The 20,258-nt window shown below is 43.1% G+C and overlaps 1 protein-coding gene across 1 annotated transcript; it reads right to left on the bottom strand.

The window, feature by feature from the left end:
- Nucleotides 1-1,292: 1,292 nt before the first annotated feature.
- Nucleotides 1,293-16,200, bottom strand: CREG2 (cellular repressor of E1A stimulated genes 2). The gene is made up of 4 exons (XM_065743723.1): nucleotides 15,811-16,200; nucleotides 14,128-14,297; nucleotides 3,974-4,087; nucleotides 1,293-1,492 (listed from the first exon to the last, which is right to left on the bottom strand). The coding sequence occupies exons 1-4, from the start codon at nucleotides 16,198-16,200 to the stop codon at nucleotides 1,345-1,347; spliced, it is 822 nt and encodes a 273-aa protein (XP_065599795.1). The 3' UTR covers nucleotides 1,293-1,344.
- Between the last annotated feature and the right edge of the window lie 4,058 nt (nucleotides 16,201-20,258).

Genomic DNA, 20,258 nt, shown 5'->3' with positions numbered 1-20,258 from the left:
GGGATGGTGCCAAGGGCACCTGCACCTCCCAGTGATGCAGAGAAAGCCATCTGAATCTGCCTCCTTAACATAACAGGAAGAGCATATGTGTAATTCTCAAACTGTGTCATGGTGTGACCAGCTAGCTATGGGACCATCTTCACTATCACACCATTAGGAATTGCAGAATAAGATTCCCAGTACATCTCAAGAAAGGGATGAAGATGACTAGAACTGCTTTGTACTCTTTTGGGATTGTCATTTAAGATGCCTAATCATTTCCAGTCACAGTGTGTTTGCAAACAAGTTTGCACTTTCCATTCTGGAAAAATGAGTGTTTCATTGGTCTGAAATATCTATCTTCAGACTTCTTAAAAAAAAAAAAAGTCATGAACAAATCCTTTAAAGCTTAGGGAAAAAATCAGAATTAAGGGACTGACTCCACCCCTAGATGAATTGGTGAGGGTTTACAAATGTCCACTACATAAATGAGTTAAAAATAAAGTGGTGGTTGAAGATGGGGTGCAAAAAATTTGGGACTACAAGGTATTGATAGACTTTTTCTGTCTCATAACAGGAACAGGCTAGCTAAGAATTCTTAAATTCTTCTTAGGAGAATGTTCACAGTTGTATTGGAATAATCCCTGTGGGCCTGGTTTGGTTTTGTCTCTTTACATGTTTAGCCAGCTTTGTGTCAGTAGAAGACAAATTCTAATGAAACTGTGTTGTTTGTGCAGCTTGCATTTTTTTTCCACAAAAAGAGTCATTGGAGCCTTTCTACTCCATTTCGAAGTGAAATATCAAATTAGACAATAAGGAAAAAATACATGTAGAAAATATGAGTTAGCAAATGAGAGCATATTTAGCACAGTCTTTTAACAACTTAAATATCTAAAGTTGCAGTTACTAGGTTTAGCAGAGGGTGCTTATAAATGGAGAGACTGAGCAGCAATAACACTTCCACAATACATGGAGGGTTGTGAACTGGCAAGTTTGCCTTTTCTGTAAAGCAGAACATTATAGTTAAGGAGTGACTGAGTGCAAAGCAAAAAAAAAAAAAAAAAGTTTAAACAAACAAATACAAAACATTTTCAAGCAGTATTCAAGATGATACATTGCCTGTTTGAAATGACGTGTTTCTACATTGCAGGGTAGGGCTGGTATCTACCTCTCCTTTATAATTTGAAAGTCCATGTTGATTTATTTTCACCCTGCTCCACGTAAGACAGAGCTATTTTGGAGCCTTCTGAAAACAATATATATATATTGTATATATATATATCACTGTAAAATAACCATCCAGCCAAAATTTTTAGAGTGTTCAGAAAGGAAGTGCCACAGATCTCTCTCCCAAAGCCCATTCGATCAAGATTTACTTGGAACTGCTTTTAAATATTCTTCTACTGCAATGTTGGAAACACCTCCATACCAGCTCTGAAGCCAGACGTGCTCAATGTTCATTTTCATGAAGAACCACTCATAGCTTCGAGGCCACTTTCTTAACACTGGGTGCCTGGAAAGACAAAAACATCAGTTAAAAGGTGTGCCAAAACATATGCCTTGTTTGCTTTTTCTAGTGTGTCTAGTGTGCTTGGCCAGAAGGAAACTTGAGATCTGACAGTCACCATCATCCATCTTTTTCGTGCCCTACCTTGAAATGAGGTTTATGATGTTCCATGCCTCAATATGACAAAAACTGCAGCTCAAGGCAGCCAATGAATACCTCCTTCCTCTGTTGCAAAACAGAGAATTTGTTGCAGACAAATATGGTTTGGTTTCTAAGTAAAAAGCTACTAGAGGAGATTCTCTGAACACGTGTCAAGGTTGTGTTTGTCTCTGTACAAAGGAAGCTCTAGTAGTAATTTGATTTCTGCAAATTTTGTAGAAAAGACTTGTGTGCAAATATAATGCCCATCTGTCCTTGGCCCCATTTTTGCTATTGATGGTACTCCTGCCAGCAGGGTCCCATGGAGGGGGTTCCACTAACTCCCTGTTGTCCAGTCAGCCTCACCTAAGCTATCTGTGGATATATCAGGGGTGCTTCTGACAGAATTTATGGTGTTTTTTTCTTTGGCATGGTTATGAGCAAAAACAAGCAGCAGCCTTACCGCCTGTTGGGTGTATGATTGCTTCACTGAGCTGTTCCCAGATTCTCCTCTCCTTTTGACTCCAGAGGATGGTGATCCACCAGAGACAGTGGTCTTAAAGGGTGAAGGGTGGTTTAGGCTGTTGTTTTATTCAGTATTCCACTTCCTTCCTTGGTGAGCCTTTTTTTTTTTTTTTGTATAAAAGGAGGGTGGGGGCTTGAGGCCATGTGCAGGTCATCAGAGTTCCGCACTCAGACCAGGTAAAGGCTGCAAGGACTATTCCAACCTTTACCAATTCCTGAGCAGCTGCAGCAAATTAACTGATCTTATTGCAGACTTGCTGGTGTCCTACAAGCACCCAGAGCACTTCTTTAAATGGCAGCAATTTCTGTCTGGTCTATTGGATGGTGTGGAAACAGGTTAAGGTTGACTGCCTACTTCTGGGATAAGTTTACAGCTCTACTGAGGGTGCAGCTTAGTCCTCTACCTGCATCACTTCTAGATGACCACCTGGAGCAGCTTCTCTGTTGTTCCATTAATTACCACCAGGATGATGAGGGCTCTCTGACAGTGTTGTTCAAATTTGCCTTTAACAGCAGTGTCTGCTTCCTTGTACTCAACTACATTCATCCCCATGACCACCCAGCTACTTTGGCAGCTGCCCAGGGATTTTCCCCTGAGGACTCCCTTGAGCAGCTGCAGTGTATATGTTTATTCCTTACAGAGCATCTTAAAAAACAGAGGCTGCTTACAAGCACTGGTCAGCATCGCTGGACTTTGGTTATCCTGTAATCACGTTCATTGGGTGCGCTCCTCTTCTGTTCTGGACCACCACTACCTAGAGCTGTAAAAAATTAAGTAGCCCTGCCTGCCTTTCTTTTGCAGCTTCCTCATTCTCTCAAGATTGACCTTGTTGTTCATGCCACCCTGTTAAAACCTGTTCACCCAGATCTTTCCCAGCAGGCCAGAGAGAGCATTGCATCTGGGCCATGCTGGATGTCAGCACATCCCAGTTTCCTCACAGTACTTGCTGTACTGGGCAGGACATGGCCTGGAGGACCATCCCTGGCAGCTTATGTTGGAGGTGTGTGTCCCAGCTGAGGTTTGGGCTTTTGATGACTGTTACACTGATGATAAAAACAGGTCTTGCTTGAGGGTGTGAGGCACACGCTGGATGTGAGGTGGATGATGTCAGGGCTGTGCTTGCATTTGTTGACTGGAGACTGTGTTCTGTAAATATCATGGCTTTGAAAGCAGTTGTTCACAGTCTCTTGGTGTGACCACTTGCTATGTTCTTTAAGACCTATATTTCTCTCAGGCCCAGCCTGACAACACACTCATTTATTCTCCAACGTAGCTCATTTGAAGGTGTCAAGAACTACAGTGCTGGGAAGTACAAATTGTTTGATATCAGATTGCGAAGTTTCCAAGAGATGAGAAGCTGACAATACATAATTTTGCTTCCAAACCATTAGGATCAGCCTCACGGAAGCATATAGGCTTAAGGCTGGTACCTGGAAGGACGAAGAGCACTACTCTGGCTGTTGGCAGGATTAGGAGCAATTCTTGTGCTGTGATGAGGCAGAATTACTAAATGAGCATCCCACTTAACAAACACACCCCATATTCATGGAATCTCTTCTCAGAGCCACCTGATTACAGAACACATGTTTTACTTACATCTAACATTTAGTAACTGTGTCTCCATATTCCTTGCCTCAGGAGGTAAAAGGAGGTTGCGAAGCTCTGCCTGTTGTTTCAGAGCAGCAAAGGTGTCAACATACTTCGTTGTCCCCAGAGTAAATCAGGCTTGTTACTTCTCAGCTTTTCCCAACCAAATGGCCACATCTATATATTTGTCTCAAAACTGCAGGCTGTACTATACTATATGCATATCACATACAGACCTAGAAAACATTGCTTGCTTGGCAAGTTCCATTTCCTCTGGAGGCACCGTGACCATCTGTCCTGTGAGTGTCAGTCTGGCACACCTCGGATCCTCCGGATCAACTACATTTTTTCTGTGCACAGAGAAAAAAAGCTGACATGTAATAGCTTGTTTTGTTTGCTTTCGCATAAATATTGAAAACTCTAACATCTTCTCAAACTTTGCAAGTCTTTTCTGCACTCAGCTGTAACATTCAGGGGGACTGTTGACAGCATACTCACCTGATGTAGATCTCTACTGTTTATATTTGCTTAATGTATGCTTTTAAAAACTGTGTTAATAAATATTTTTTGAAACGTGAAAATGGCAGGATTTCCAGACATACACGCAGACTCAAATTCACGACCCTGAAAAGAATTAGTGAGATGACATATGACTGTGCCTACAAAATAACTATGCATTACTTGTATTTCTTATAATTTCTCCTTCTGCCTATCCTAGAAAATCAATTCTTGTTCATTTTTATCCATTTTTCAACTGCTTTACATTGCTTTTCATCACAAAACTAACAAAAAAAATAAAAGAGACAAGTAAGGTCTATTAAAAAAATATCCAACTGCATTCATCCTTCAAACTGAGACAGGGTAGGTACTTGTTGCTTTTTGGCTCTTTCTATACAGTAATAATAAATAACTCCCATTAGTAGCTATGGGACAACTGCTGACTCTGATTTTTACAATACAGAGATATAAATCACATGTAAACTGACAAATTGCAAAAACATTTCATGAAATGACTACAGAGGTCTGCTCCTGAGCTGTGCTGAACAGCCCCACGGCTCATTGCCAGCACACTGACGCTGCTCAGCATTGCCCAGGACTGGGTCCCCACTTATGAGCATAAGCCCTGAAAACTATTTTAGGACATGAAGATTGCATTTCTTGTTCTCTGTTTTAATCTGAAGCAGCACAATAAATTACATCTCATTTGTGTGCAATTTCACTTGAAGATCTCAGCTTGATCCCTTTAGCCTTAACTGCGTGCAATCCGCAATGGCTTTTTTTGTTGTAACTCTCAATGTGTGCCTATCACATGCAGGAAACATATGGGCGTCCTCCTGCAGCTAATTTAACACCTGCAGATTCCCTACAGATGGTTATGAAAGACTGTGTAGCTCACTGGATAAAGTGTCTGCTTTTATAGATAGGACCACAAACAGAAATATGCAAGGAAATACAACAGGCTGATTGATACTCAGCTATGCCCAGTGAGCACTTGGCACAGTCTGTAGCCTGAGATCCAAAGAGCTGTTTGCAGTCACATCATCTCTGGGGTGTGTTTTCAGCATCCTGTTCAGGCTGGAGCAGCTGTTCTCTGAAAGTGGTGTTCAGCCTAACGATGTCTGGACAAACTGCACTCATGCTCCTTTTCCTCTGCCACACATGGGAGGAAGGTCAGCCACCAAGGATCCCTGACTCAAGGTTGAATTTTACCAGTGTGCATTCATAGTATAGACTTGTCTACATGGTCACAGAAATCATAGAATCAATAAGGTTGGAAAAACCCTTTCAGTTCACCTAGTCCAACCATCACCACCATGTCCACTAAACCATGTCCCTCAGTGCCACATCCACACATATGCTGAGCACCTTCCATGGATGGTGACTGCACCCCTTCCCTGTGCAGCCTGTGCCACTTCCACTCCAGTGGTAGCCTTACCACTCTTTCTGATACAATTTTTTTTCCCACTTTCCAACCTGAATGACCCTGGCACAGCTTGAGGCCATTAATTCTCATCCCATCACCTTGGCACTCTACATATTTTTATACATTTAACACATTGAGTCTTATGAACATGGAAAGGGAATTCTCAGTAGCAAAACTGCAGTTCAAACATTTGTTTTAAATAAATGACCCTTTGTATACGAAAACCATTTAATCCGTAGCCTAACAGTGCCATAAAACAAGTGAAAGCAGGGAGGACTATTTGCATCTGCTTCTGCCTGGTACAGCTCCTAGGTAAAATGTTAATTACTTTCAGAGATTGTTATTAAAGGATGTCTACATTTCACAGAGTGGATCAAGGTGATAAATGTGGCTGTAGGCATGAGCAGAAAGAGGTCTGATACCTTCTCAAGTGGCAATTATTTGATCTTTTTGTGCAAATACTCATTTGTTCTCAATACCTGATGATTTTTGAGTTGGCAATCAATCAACTTGGTGTTGCTGTTATGCACTGAATGCTGCCTTCCTTTCTTAAGAGATTTTTTTGCCTGATAGGAGTGTCAGATGTGGCTCTTCCCTGATTTACAGGAAAAACTGCACTCTGCATATATGGCTGATGACAAAACCTACATACTGTACATCCGTATCTGTAATCTTTTTATTGCTGTATATTTTTTCCCTGCCTCCTTCTCCTGTTTTTAGCTTTCTGTATGTTATCCTCTCCTCTCAGGGTGTTACACTGACGCACACAATACTATCATTACAAGTTATTCAGCCTGAATATCAGTACAAGTTATTCAGACTGAATTTTGCACAACCAAGCAATGTTCTGGAGAGGCAGAAGTTTATTTTTCTGGGGAAATGAGGCAAATAATTTGTTAAAAACATGCACAATGAAGTTTAGAAGAGCAGAACAAGAACAACCACACATTTGAATCTAATATTATTACTTGACTGGCTTTGCTTTCAACACTGCCCCTTATCATGGGTTTTCTGTTTCAGAGCACTGACCTTATATTCTAATCTTATACTAACATTAGTACTTTTTTTATCAAAGGAGCCCTTCATATTCAGAAACAAATATGTTTCTGCATCATTTTTGGCATAGGGTTTCCCTACTAATGTGTGATTACTTTTGTAGTCTCTAAATCATCAAAAAACACTATAAGTTAAATCTCTTCTAACTGAATTGTGAGTGGGTCTTGCATTGTCATTGGTGTGACTGGAGTAATTAATACACACACAGGTTTATTTCCTAGAAGTAAGGGGATACACCTAGTGACAGGGCTTATATTTTTACTAGAGATAATAAAGGCATATCAAGGATAAATTTACAGGTGTCTCTACTAAAGTATTCCTCCTTCACATCCACAGAGGTGTAGTCATGCGTTCACTAGTTATTTCTTGCCTTCTGTCTAAAGAAATCCATATTGAGCTCTCAGTCCTTGAGTTCCCTTTGCCTTGGTTGGCACAAAGACAAGAAGCGCAGAAACAGCTTTATATAAAATCTGTGCACTGCTGATGAGGGCAGTGAGGGAGGCAGAGCCATGGGAAGAGAAGGCATGCTGACCGCACTGTCCCCATGCCAAGGAAACCATAGATAGCTTCTTAGGTCCCAGGCAGAGAATCAGGTCCTCTGTAGCCCTGGAGAGGGCTTCATGGAGGCTGTGATGAGATCTGGAGGGAAGAGAAAGCAATGACTTGTGGAAGGACACAAATCAATAGGGAACACGTTTATTTATTTATGCTTATATAAAATATAAACACCTTGTTGCAGAAATTAACTGAAGCCAGATGAAAATGGAAGAGGATTCAGCTTATGCACTTTATAAGAACACAGTGCATTAAGAGACATTCCCTTAATTATTCATCTGATTTGTGAAGAGAGAAGAATTGATTGTCTCCATTTCTCTGCTTATGATGAGCAAATGAGGTATGCAGAGTTTGACCCAGCCTGGGCAGTTCTCTTCTCTGAGCATGTGAAGTTGGAGAGGGAGCTACATTCCCTTTGGTTCAGCTGGCCCTCAGAGGTCCATCTTAGCTAGCTCTGCTGAGCTATGGACAAGCCAATGTCCAAGTGAATATGCTTCCCAACAATGATGGGAAGCATACTGCTGATGAACACGTCCCACTTATTTTACTGCATACCGCTTCTGCACTTTCTGAGTCACAGTTCAAAAGTGGTTCAGGGCAAAGAGTGCCACCTACTCATTAAATTGTTTACTGCACAAGCCATCTTGTAGATTATAGGCTCCTGTACCAAAACTAGCTACGTGCAGATCTGATGAATGTATGGCTCAGCCTGATGTCATTATACGGGTTCACAAGGTGATGATATTGGGACTTTGTTAGGGTTCCTTTTTGTATTTGAAAATCTTTTCTTCGACTAATTATGCTCTGGCTCTTGGTTTCCCTGTGTATTACCTTTATCCTCGGCCTCTGCAGTCAATTACTGAGTTAAAACACATTGGCACAAATCAGCAGTAAAAGCACAAGATGGGTTCAGGAAGCACTTGAGAAAGACTACCAAGCGTCCCCAAGAAGGAATCAGTAGGAAAGTGGGAGCACTCACAGATGCTCCAGGGATTGGGGGAGGGAACAGGGATCTATAGATGGGAATCTTTCTGTTCTTTCCCAGCCTGCTTTTCCCCTGTGAAAGCTTTCTGCAATTGTAGAAAGGGAAAGACAAGAAAAAAGCTCTATTATTCCTATTCCTATTCCTGGTACTATGCCACTCATGTGTAGCATAAGGCCTATGCCCATCCTGCAGTGGTAGCTGCAACCATACAAAGCTGTGCAATTAGGACTGGCTGAGGATGAACCTGCTGCTGGCACTGCTGATTCCCATCTGCTCCCACCCACACAGGGCAGGAACTGAGTCCCCCTGTGTAGGACCCCTATCTGCCTTGCCCCACATAGCTAGTATGGCATCATAGGATTTTTTGCCTTGTAAAATCTACATGAAGGAATGGAGGAAATGCTATGTCATTTGAGAATTATTGTAGGGTGCATATAATTCTGATTATTAAATCTGATTAATTTTCGAAAGCAAGTTATCCTCCTTATTCATTTCATTTGCTCATCACTAACTGATGGAGTCTCTGAGGCATAAAGAGTGCACTGGTGCTGCTAATCCACGCGGCATGAACGTCAAAGAAAATCTCTGCTGAAAGCAATTTCATAATCTGAAAAGCTGTTGCTGGCCTTCAGCTGGATATGGTAGGGCAGTTTCACTCTGCTCTGGCTTTGACAAGAATTTCTTTATCAGCCATGTTTGAAAGCCAGCAGAGACACCCAAAAGACATCTTGGCTTTCAGAAGAGCTGACTTCCATGCTGGAGCTGAAGTCAGGCTTGGGAGCTGAAGAGTACTGGTACAATGGCTTTTTTGCATCCAGCACTCATAGTCTACCTGCCTGATGTTTTAAGTCATTCTACTGTTCCTAGAAGATAATGCTTTCTAGAATGCTTCAACTGTAATTTCTGATGTCATGTCCGATTCTTTGCCTATCTTTGTTGACAATAACAACTCATTTCTTTAGTTGAACTGTATGATTAAGCCAGGAAAGTTTTATATAGCTAAACCACAGACAATTCACAGAAAAAATAGAATCACAGCATTAACTGTTTCTGTAAGCAAAGTCAGAGAAACACATGTCAGGGCAGCAGACAGGGATTTTGGGAAGCTGGTTATTTAAGTACACAGGAGAAAAAAACAACCAACGAAGTACTTCGGAGCTATATTTTGTGTGCATTGGGTCATGATGATAGTAGGTTTCATATCTGACTGTCTAATTTGATGTCTTCCTGAATTTTTAAATACAGATTTTTTTCAGGAAGAGCTACTGACATAATTATTTGCATATGACTGAAAAGATTTGGTATAAATACCAGAACTAGAAATGTGTCTGTGCCACAGAACACCGTGAGGTGGTTCTCAGCTTCTCAAAAATTGAAGGATTAAGCCTTTGTCTTCTGTATGTGTAACTTCCCCTTGTGTGAAGGTGCAATGCCAAATTGCTTTGTTACATTCATCCTTGGATTAAGAGACAATGCCGAGAGGCAGATAAATGTTGGACAGCCAACTTACACCTCAAGGGCTGTGTCTGCCACTTGTGGCACTCTGTCTTTCTCTCAGGATTGCCTGGGAATAAAGTTAGCAATTCATGGAAGCCAGCAATAAGCCAAAAAAACAGGCACTCTCACCTGCCAAAGTACGCTCCTCTAGCAGTCCTTCTGGTGGCCTGCTGCTCTCCAGAAATGCTGGAGATGCTTCAGCTCATGCCAATGTGGTACCTCAAGTAGAAGATGAAACACGGTGGGTAGAATGGCTCTGAAGGAGCCATCTCTGATGCACGTCATAAACCAGCAGAGGAATCTGGGTCACTCAAAATCACTCCCAGTCTGCAGGGTGGATTTGAAACACCAACCTCAAGCTAACAGCAAAGGGAAACAGACCTATGGACTCAGCTCATCACTTCTCTTTCTTTTTCCCTTGTGTGAAAACCAGTCCTTGACAGCCGTGTAACTGTTCATCCCCTCAGGAAGATGCATTTGGTCCCTTTGAATGTGCTGAACCTGATGTCAAGGAGACGACACACGTTTAAAATTAATTGCCTGTTTTCCAGACTGCAGCTGTAATGAGGCAGGTCCAGGATCTTACTTGGAAAGAGATCCTCTGAGCAGCTTGTGTGTTGGGAAATTTATTCAGAACAATAGCCTCTCTATTCTTTAGTATAGGGCCCAGTCTTGTTCCCTCTGAAATCTGTAAGAATAAGGCTCAATCTTTTCAGTTTTTTCTGCAGAATAGGCATGCCAGTGTAGTCTATTTATAGTCTTGAACCATTTAATTTTTCTTGCCTCCATTATCCATTTATCTGTCATCAGATCAGACACAGTGTCACTGCTAACCATCCTCCAGCCTGACCATAGGAGAGCGTGTGCAGAGAGGAACAGCCTGTGTTCCTCTGGGAAATGGAAATCTCTAGGTCAGAGATGAGGAATCCAGACTATAGCTGCAACAGTGCCATGTATTTCAACTGTGATTCCATGTATCACAGCTCTCTTTCTTTCATTGTTAGAAGTTAGTTCTGTGACTAGTTCGAGCTTTTTAATTTTATTTTTTTTTCTTATCTGATTAAGTTCTAAGGCTGGAAAACAAAAAAGGCCACCCTATATCCCTCACAGCTCAAAAAGAGGGGATATTTATTGTCAAGGTTTGAAACTTGAGTATATTCTGAACCAAAACAAATGAAATCCACTACCAAATTTAATATCAAACTGATGTACAGGCACTCAAGCCACTTGATACTCATTAGATACAGGAGGACTATCAAAATGTCAGCTATGTTTTCTTTTGAAAGGCCAGAGATTTCCTTTGTATGCAATAGGTCAGGAGCATTCTCCAAGAGAGTGCCAAACACTCCTACAAGCACTGACTATGGGTATCAAACAGCTTTCAGTTATTTTAAGTCCTGCAACTTAGAGTAGGTTAATAGTTACATTCTAATAAAATTATACATGTTAAACAAGCTACAAGGCCAAATTCATTGCTGGCGTAAGGATATGAACTTTCTCACATAGAGCATTATTCCTTCAGCTATTTTGCATAATTATTTTTGAATTAAAACAATTAATACAATTCTAGACTGAGAGAACTTCTGGTGTTAATACTCTCTATAAATGGCATTTCCCTTTGCAAAGAAAACCTCACTTAAAACTGCCTTTAACATCCAGCACAATATGAGGTCTGCCAGCATAACAGACATGAGCAAGGAGGTGACAGAAGCCTGCTGCACAGAATGTACGCTGCCCCACAAAGCCCTGCACTAAGGATGCTCCCTGCTGCTCACATGGCCACTCTGGACACCTTGGCAAGCACAGTGTACCCATAGGAGAAGCCTGGCAGAAGCTGCTGAAGCCTTCCTATGGGTTGTTGGGATGCTGCAGAAGGCTGCGGTGTTGCAATAATGAAATAATGAAAAGCAAACTGAAAGGACTGACAAAATAAATAATGCAAGGAGCAGTGATTAGACTCTGAATCTTTGTACTCAGTTCAGTAGCAAGCTCAATATTTAGAGTATGGTTACATGCTAAAATGGGAGTGTCCTATTTTCTCCTACCTTCCTCCTCCACTCTCCTTTGTGCTCCTCTGGCTCCTGGTGAGCTACTGCAAGTTTTATCAGATTTATGTTTGAACTCAAGGTCAGGCAAATCCCATAGCTGATTCAAAAGAAGAAGGGAGCAGGAAGTGTAGGGACATGGCCACTGGCAATTAGAGAGGCCTCAGCTGTCCCAGAATAGGGGTTAGCAGTGCCCAGAGTGCTGCAGTGTAAAGCACAGGCACACTGAACAACAGAGCAGTGGTTAGTTAGGGAAATTAATAGGTACTTAATAGGATGACAGTGAATAAATATTCTTGAAGGGTTGTGATGTATCTGAATTTCATATTTTTATAAACCATGAATCATTTCTCCTTTGTTGGTGAATTGGCACTTCACAAGCAGGTAAATCAGGTAGCAACGTTGCTGAAACATAAAAGGCAAAGACTTTCAAAAGTGAATGTTTAAAGTCAGGGATGAAAGGCCACACTCCAGTGCCTAAATGGGTGTGTAATTCTCAGAAGTGCTCATCACCAGCAGCTGACATCAATGGCAGCTACTCTGAGCGTCGAGCCTCTGAAAATAGGGCATCTGTCTTGCTGCTGGGACGTGAAGCTGGCCATACATTTTTAAGTACTTGATCTAGATATTCTGTTCATTATTTGATTGAATGAAAAAGCTTAGAAAGCAAAAATATGCTCCATTAGCCCTTTATGAAACAACTGATAAATTTAATTACAATTTGAAATGATTAATTCTAAATATTTAATGAAATAATGTTAGGGAACAGAGTAATTCTAGTCTTAGCTCTGCCACTCTGTTGCTCTGTTAACCTTCTCAACCACTCAAAGCTGAATTATCATAGAATTACAGAACAGTTTGGGTTGGAAAGGACCTCAAAGCTCAATCAGTCCCTAACCCCACCAGCTCAGGCTGCCCAGGGCCCCATCCAACCTGGCCTTGAGCACCTCCAGGGATGGGGCACCACAGCTTTTCTGAGCAGCCTGTGCCAGCATCTCATCACCCTCTGAGTAAAGAATTTCCCCCTAAAACCCCATCCATATTTCCCCTCTTTTAGTTTAAAAACATTTCCCCTTGACCTGTCACTATCTGCCCATCTAAAAAGTCAGCCTCTTTCCTGTTTATAAACTCCCTCTAAGTACTGGAAGGATGCAATGAAGTCTTCCCAGAGCCTTTATAAACATTAATTACCTTAATAATAAATTACCTTAATAAATGTTGTGATGAAAAGTATGTGTTAGTGCTTTACATTGCAAGAGGAAGCTGCTGTTTCCTGGCAGCCTTCCATTCCTTGGGAATGGGACATTGGCCTGAAATACTCTTAATGCTTAGGACTAAGAAAAACTTTTTACCACCATGTAACTCTTAAGAAAACGAGGTATACTCTGGAAACAAATATAGACAAGAGGCACAGTGCCTTGCTGTATATTAGCCATTCACTGCTTTTTTCCAGTGTTCTCTTCAGATAGCAGGCCTGAAAGTTGAGATGACACTCAGCCCCAGCTAGGTAAGCTTGGAATACAGATCCTAAGACGAGCCTCTTTTCCCCCAGAGAGGACCTTAAGTTAGGGTAAAAACTTACAATCTCATTTCTTTCTGAGGCAGCCTGTAATTCCCAGTCATTCTATTTCCCTGCAGTATCAGCTGTGATCTGCTTTGCTAATGGAGCCTTGTCTGATACAGTTTCATTGTCATCAACCTCATCATGTAAAGAGGCCTTTCAAACCCAGCAACCTTCTACATGGAAGATTGCTGTTTACCAAGACCCCTCCTGGGGCCCCCTCCAGAGCTGTCAGGTGTCCATGAAGGTGGCACTTAGGGACATGGTTTAGTGGGCATGGTTGCGATGGATTGACAGTTGAACTTGATGATCTATATATGTAGAGTGCCAAGATGATAAGACAAGAGGTAAGGCCTTAAGTTACATCAAGAGAGGTTCAGGTTGGATATTAGGAAAAAATTATTTTCAGAAAGAGTGGTGAGGCAGTGGCACAGGCTGCCCAGGGAGATGCTTCCAACCTTAAGGATTCTATGATACTCTGACTTCTGCAGCCCTTAAAACTCTGCAGACATTACTGACTAGATCACTATGGCCTCTAACTGGATCTTGAACACCTGGATTTCATGGAGACATCTCCAAGGAGAGATCATTGAATCACAGAATTCTTAGGGTTGGAAAAGACCTTAAAGATCAACGAGTACAACCATCTGCCCATCACCAATGTCACCCACCAAACCATGTTCCTGAACAGATTCATAGGATCATTAGGGTATTTGCCTGCATTTGTTCTCACTGAAGGTGGTACTTGGCAGATACAATTCTGTTACCTGCAGAAATTCCCATCTAATTCTGGTAGGGTGAGTGAAGCTACAGGATCCTTCAGGAGATCTGCCACTGCATTATCTTTCAGCGTCACGTAAAAGAAAGGGATCCCACTGCTGTTATTGACAGGACCATCGCTGATAGGCAAAAGGTTCCCATAGGGCATTCCTTGGATCTGCAAAACCCAAATAAGTCATCATCAGCATCTCTGCACACAGGCAGTTCTCAGTGTTGGGGATTTCCCAAGGGGCTCTAGAAGGAAGGACAGCAACACCCAGTTGAACAGTCTCCCCCCTTCTGCTGTCATCAACAGACATATACTTACTGAATTACTACTTTCTTGTGACTTCAGATATTTCTTCATGGCCATTTTGATGTTAAATAGTATAATTATCAATCAATATAAGAATTCAGTGAGGCTAGTAAAATCCTTTACAGCAAAACCAAATTAAGTGTGAACACTTAATAAGAGAACCCTGGATGATGTTATTACACAGAGTGCATGCTTTCCATGTTTTAATGTGTGTACGCTTTTAGAATTCAAATGTTTATAGTGCTTATAAATGGTCCTCATGAATATTAGTAGGAATTCTTCCATGAGGCTTAGAGGCTAAAAAATACCTGTTTATTATTAGGAATCACATTGAAAAGGGAAGGGAAGGGAAGGGAAGGGAAGGGAAGGGAAAAAGGAAAAAGGAAAAAGGAAAGGAAAGGAAAGGAAAAGAATGGAGAAAGGAAAGGAAAAGAATGGAGAAAAGAAAAGAAAAGAAAAGAAAAGAAAAGAAAAGAAAAGAAAAGAAAAGAAAAGAAAAGAAAAGAAAAGAAAAGAAAAGAAAAGAAAAGAAAAGAAAAGAAAAGAAAAGAAAAGAGAAAAGAAAAGAAAAGAAAAGAAAAGAAAAGAAAAGAAAAGAAAAGAAAAGAAAAGAAAAGAAAGAAAGGAAAAGAGAAAAGAAAAGAAAGAAAGAAAAAGAAAAGAAAGGAAAAAAAAGAAAAGAAAAGAAAAGAAAAGAAAAGAAAAGAAAAGAAAAGAAAAGAAAAGAAAAGAAAAGAAAAGAAAAGAAAAGAAAAGAAAAGAAAAGAAAAGAAAAGAAAAGAAAAGAAAAGAAAAGAAAAGAAAAGAAAAGAAAAGAAAAGAAAAAAGAGCAGCTATCAGAATATCCAGAGGTGGAAGGGACCCACGAGGATAACAGAGTCCAGCTCCTGACTCTACACAGCAGCACCCAAAACTCAAACCCTATTTCTGACAGCGCTGTCCAAGCGCTGCTTGAAGTCCAGCCCTCGGGGCTGTGCCCGGTGCCCTGCGCTGCCGGTCCCATGCCCACCGCCCCGCGCTGCAGAGCCTGTCCCTGCCCCCAGCATTATGCAATCCCCGAGGCAACTGCAGAGCGCGTGGGAGCTGTCCTACCAAGGGGCTCCGCTGTGTGTGCAAAGCAGCGGCGCTAAGATCTTAGGTCTCAAGCGGATCCCGACGACCTGACGTACATCAGAGGCTTTGTGTTTCACACTAGCGCAGCTCGGCCCAGAAAATAACGGGACGGAGTCAGGAGCGAGTGCAGCGTTCAGTGAGCTAACCAGGCTGTTCGGGAGGAACTCAAAGCCGCCTCGGCGGGTCTGATCGCCAGCGGACACCGAGGAGAACACGCTAAAGCCGGGACCCCTCCCCGCACCATCCCTCCGCCCCGCGGTACCTTTCCGTGGGCGGCCCGGGATGCCACGAAGCCCCATGCGCCGTGCCGGGCGAGGCGGCGGGCGGTGACGGCGCGGCCCGGCGGGGCGGCGGGCTGCCGGCGGTACGAGAACATGCGGGAGGGGGCGGCCCCGTGCTCCGAGCGCCGCGCCTCCGCCCCGGGGCCCAGCGCCGCGTCCTCCCGGTACGCCGAGGCCGGGAAGCTCTGCTTCCAGAGGCCGCCCGCCTCCTCCAGCAGCCCGGGCAGCGCCTCCTCGGTGGAGGAGCTGTGCAGCTCGTCCGCCGCTCCCCCCGCCTCGGGCAGCGGCCAGGACACCGAGCTGAGCACCACGTAGCCCGCCGCGCCGCCCCATAGCAGCGCCGGCAGCCACCAGCACCACGCCGCCGACATGTTCTGAGGCGCGGCCCGCAGCACCCTCCCGCGGCCAACCGCAACGGGTGCGGCTCCGCGGGGCCGCCCGCAACGCCCCCAGGGCCCGCCCGGACGAGGCTTGGGAGTGGGAGCAGCTAGCTGCGGTTGGACAGCTCCACACGGCTCCCTGGAAGCGCGCAGGGCTGCTGCCCAGGGCTGTGGTCTCTAGGCGGGGTGTTAATCAGGCAAAGATGTCGATGCTGGAGTGTATTTAAATGGCTCTGCCCCATAGAGGAGCTTCACTTGGCAGTAGATCCCTTCAGTGTAGCGCTGCAAACTCAGCTGCGTGAAATGGCCCAGGTGGCCAAGAAGGCCCACAGCATCCTGGCTTGTATCTGGAACAGTGCAGCCAGCAGGAGCAGCAGGATGATCATTATTACTCTGTACTCAGCACTGGTGAGGCCACACCTCAATGCTTTGTTCAGCTCTGGGACTCTCACTACAAGAAAAAATCCATGCTCTGGAGTGCATCCAGAGAAGGGCCACAAAGCTGTGAGGAATCTGGAGCACAATTGTCATGGAGAGTGGCTGAGGGAACTGGGGTTGTTCAGTTTGGAGGAGGCTCAGGGGAGACCTTATAGCTCTCTGTAACAACCTGAAAAGAGGTTGTGGCGAAGTGGGGGTCAGCTTCTTCTCTCAAGTTACAGCAATTGGACAGGAGGTGATGGCCTTAAGTTGCACCAGGAGAAGTTCAGGCTGAGTGATAGGAAGAATTTCTCCTCAGAAAGGATAGTCACGCAGTGGCACAGGCTTACTCTACGGAGTCACCATCCCTGGAGGTGCTCAAGAACCATGTGGGTATGGCTCTGAGGGACGTGGAGCATGGGAAGGATGGGCAAATAGTTGGACTCTGGAGGTATTTTCCAACCATAATGTTTCTGTGATTCTACCTCCATTTCAAGTTCTCAAGGACATGTAACAAACTTATTAGGGCTGTGAAGAGCAGATTTCAGGGTTGGTCTACAGTTGTAACTTCTGCTTGATTGCTTCATCAAATGCAATAACAGCCATGTATCTCAACTTGAATATAAAAGATCTATGAATAAAAACACACTGAGAATTGAGTATTTTTCCCTGTTTTATTTCTTTATCCTCACTGTATTCACCTGAAGGAGTGTAACAAGCCTTGAGGTTGAAATCCATTTCTCAGACAATAAAGATACATCACCAGTGCATGTAATTTCCCCTCCAAACTCTTAACATTAGAACTGAATGCTCTCCTGCTGTTCCTTTAGCACATGGTCTCACTGCATGTGCTGTCCTGTTTTCTAAACCAATTTCCACTTCAGTTAGCTGAGGAGTGTAGATGCAAGGAACAAATACATGTATATTTCCCAAGAACAAAATGCATAAAAGTTTGATAAACTCCTCAAGAGTGCTTCTCTCTAGCTCAGGAAAAGTCCCTTCTTAAAATTAATGGAGCAGTTGTCCCCTCTTGAAACAATGAGCACATTCAGGGAGCTTCCTCCCACAGACACACTCTTCAAAAAACACCTAAAAAAAGCCAATTCCACAGTGTTTCTCACATGACAATAAGTCGATTTCCTCATACAGTCTGATGCATGTGCAATATATATTTCATTCTCCGTATTTGCTTTTCCGCATAGGTTTGCTCCAGGTTCCTCTGTGTCAATTTGGTAGCAAGTGAACAATGAGAGGAAGCACAAAATGGGATTTTCTAGATGGAAAATTGCTACTCTTGCTGAGAGGAAGTGACTGGAAACTCTGTGGTAAGGAGAGAAGATCAGGCCAGTGTTCCCCAAGTTGCCCTGTTACATATTGCAGTTCACTCAGAGCATCTTTGTGCCATCAGTTCCAACAACTCTTAGTTCAAACTATTTGCACTTGGCTGGAGAGAGTTCAATTTGCCTATCAGCCAGTTTCAATCTTTTATTATCTCATTCCCCCCCCTCTATATTTATATATATATAAATATTTGCCTTGGGAGATGTCACCAGCTTGGAATATATTCCATTTTCAAGATTATTAATGGTTTTCCTGCTTCAAATTACAAAATATGTATCTGCTGCACTGCTCAAAATACATGGAAAAACATGGAGTCTCTGCTGAGGAGTTTAATTTATATTCAGCATGAAGAAGAGGTGGGGGACCAAAAACAGATGGGGAAGGAAAAGGAAAAATAAAGGTGGCAACCAGAAGATCATGAAGAGATCTGCTAAGACACAGGCGCATATTGCTGCTGCTGATGCAAGGGCAAGCTTGGGAGATTCTCTTCTGATTTCTGTTACCAATCCTCCCTCTCATTTTCCCAGGGTTTCACAGCAGAACAGAGTTTTCAGCACTAATTTCAATGAGATGCGGGTGGAGGTGCGATGAACAGATTTTTCCTGAGCATAACAGGCTGTAGGGAAGGCTTTGTGGGACAAGATGAAAAAGATATGGAGGTTGGTGTTGTTGGCAGAGGATGAAGTGGAGGATGGGAGCTACAGAGAGACACCAGGCCCAAGAGACCTGCAAAGGCTGCGTGAGGTGAAGGATTTAAAGGAAAAAAGAAATGCAAAACACACCCTTGATACACAGAGCAGTAAATCAGAGAGCTGAAATACCATCCAGGAAACAGCAGCTTCGCTGCTGGGTGCTGTTTGAACTGCTGAGGGTTTGTATACAGGTCCTGGCTGAAGGGGGATTAGTAGGAGCAGGGACAGATGGCTGCCTGAGAGAATGGGAAGGTGATCCAAAGTCACAGACGACAAACTCCTTTGCAATGGGAATCTACAGGGTATCAAGTTCAGGGATCTACAGAGATGGTAATATGAGCAAAGTGGTAGGTGGTGGGGATGCTTCTGGAACTGCATTTTTCATCAATCTGTGGAGTAAGCATGACATCCAAGAAGAGAGAGCCGGCAATGGCTGAGGTGGGAGCTGCCACCCATTTGAAACACACCAGTGCCAGAATGCTCACCCACTCTGTCACAGCTCCTGAAGCTCTTCTGAGCTGCAGCTTCCAGTTTTTCATCTCCCTCACTAGCTGCATACACTTAAAGCGCGGCATCAGCAGGCTCTTAGTAGGCTCTCTTTCATTCCACCACTATCAGCATCTTGCACATGGACTGGTGGAACCCAGTGTTTCAGGTCCTTTGGTTGGCAAGATTTTCCTCTCTAAGCTCTTCCTATACTTCCCCCATCCTTCATTTCCTCCTTGATATCCAACATGACATGTAAATCATTCTTCTTTGTCCCTTTTATGCCTTTCTCCCCTCCAATTTTCATTACTGAACTAGTTTTAGCATATCTTATATTTAAAAGCAAGTGTCTTCCAAGAGTCTTTATAACTAATAAAGGTGTTTTTTAAAACAGCCGGTCCTGGTCCTGGTCCTAGTTTATGGAAGCTGAGTACATCCTGGGAGGTGCAGGATAAGCAGTAAAATAACAACAGCAAGATCACCTCAAAAATATAATTTTTCTTGTTAAACTTGCTGCCATTAACATTTGTTCTTTGCTGTGTTCTGGAAAACACAGTGTTCTCTGTGCTGTTATTACATAGAAAAGAAATCTGAAGACAGCTGAACATAGAAATGATGAATATATCACTTGTATTAACCACAAAGGCTTGATCTGCGTTACAATATGTCCTAAGATTTAGCCTTGTGTCCTAAGAAGACTCAGACATTTTGTTCTCTACCTGCATGTCATCCCTTCTGCTGCTAATTGGAACCAAGGGACTGACTGCAAGAAAGTCTGGCACAACAGAAAGATGTAAAGTGTTTCACACTTCTGCATCTTTTGATAAAAGTAATAACTAGGAGGGGAAAAGAGTCTCTCAGTGCTCCCAGCAGTGAGAGAAGGCGAAGCTATTTGCTTTCTCTTCTGATCAGTAAATACTATTTGGCCTGCTAATCCTCTGTCAAACCCAGCAGAACAAGGCTGCTCTTGCTTGGACAACACCTGAGGAATCTAAAGAAAAGATGCAAGACTTCCAGAAAACAAAGAAAGAATGGGAAACTGTGGTGAGTGGGAGGTGGGCAATGTGAAGGTTATAATTTCTTAACAAGGACTGTGGGAGGATGCCTTTTGGC

Source organism: Cyrtonyx montezumae, unplaced genomic scaffold (genome assembly GCF_038088225.1).
Source record: "Cyrtonyx montezumae isolate F1298 unplaced genomic scaffold, pur_monq_1.0 scaffold_3, whole genome shotgun sequence".
NCBI classification, from domain to species: domain Eukaryota; kingdom Metazoa; phylum Chordata; class Aves; order Galliformes; family Odontophoridae; genus Cyrtonyx; species Cyrtonyx montezumae.
This window is presented reverse-complemented; position numbering and strand designations above follow the sequence as displayed.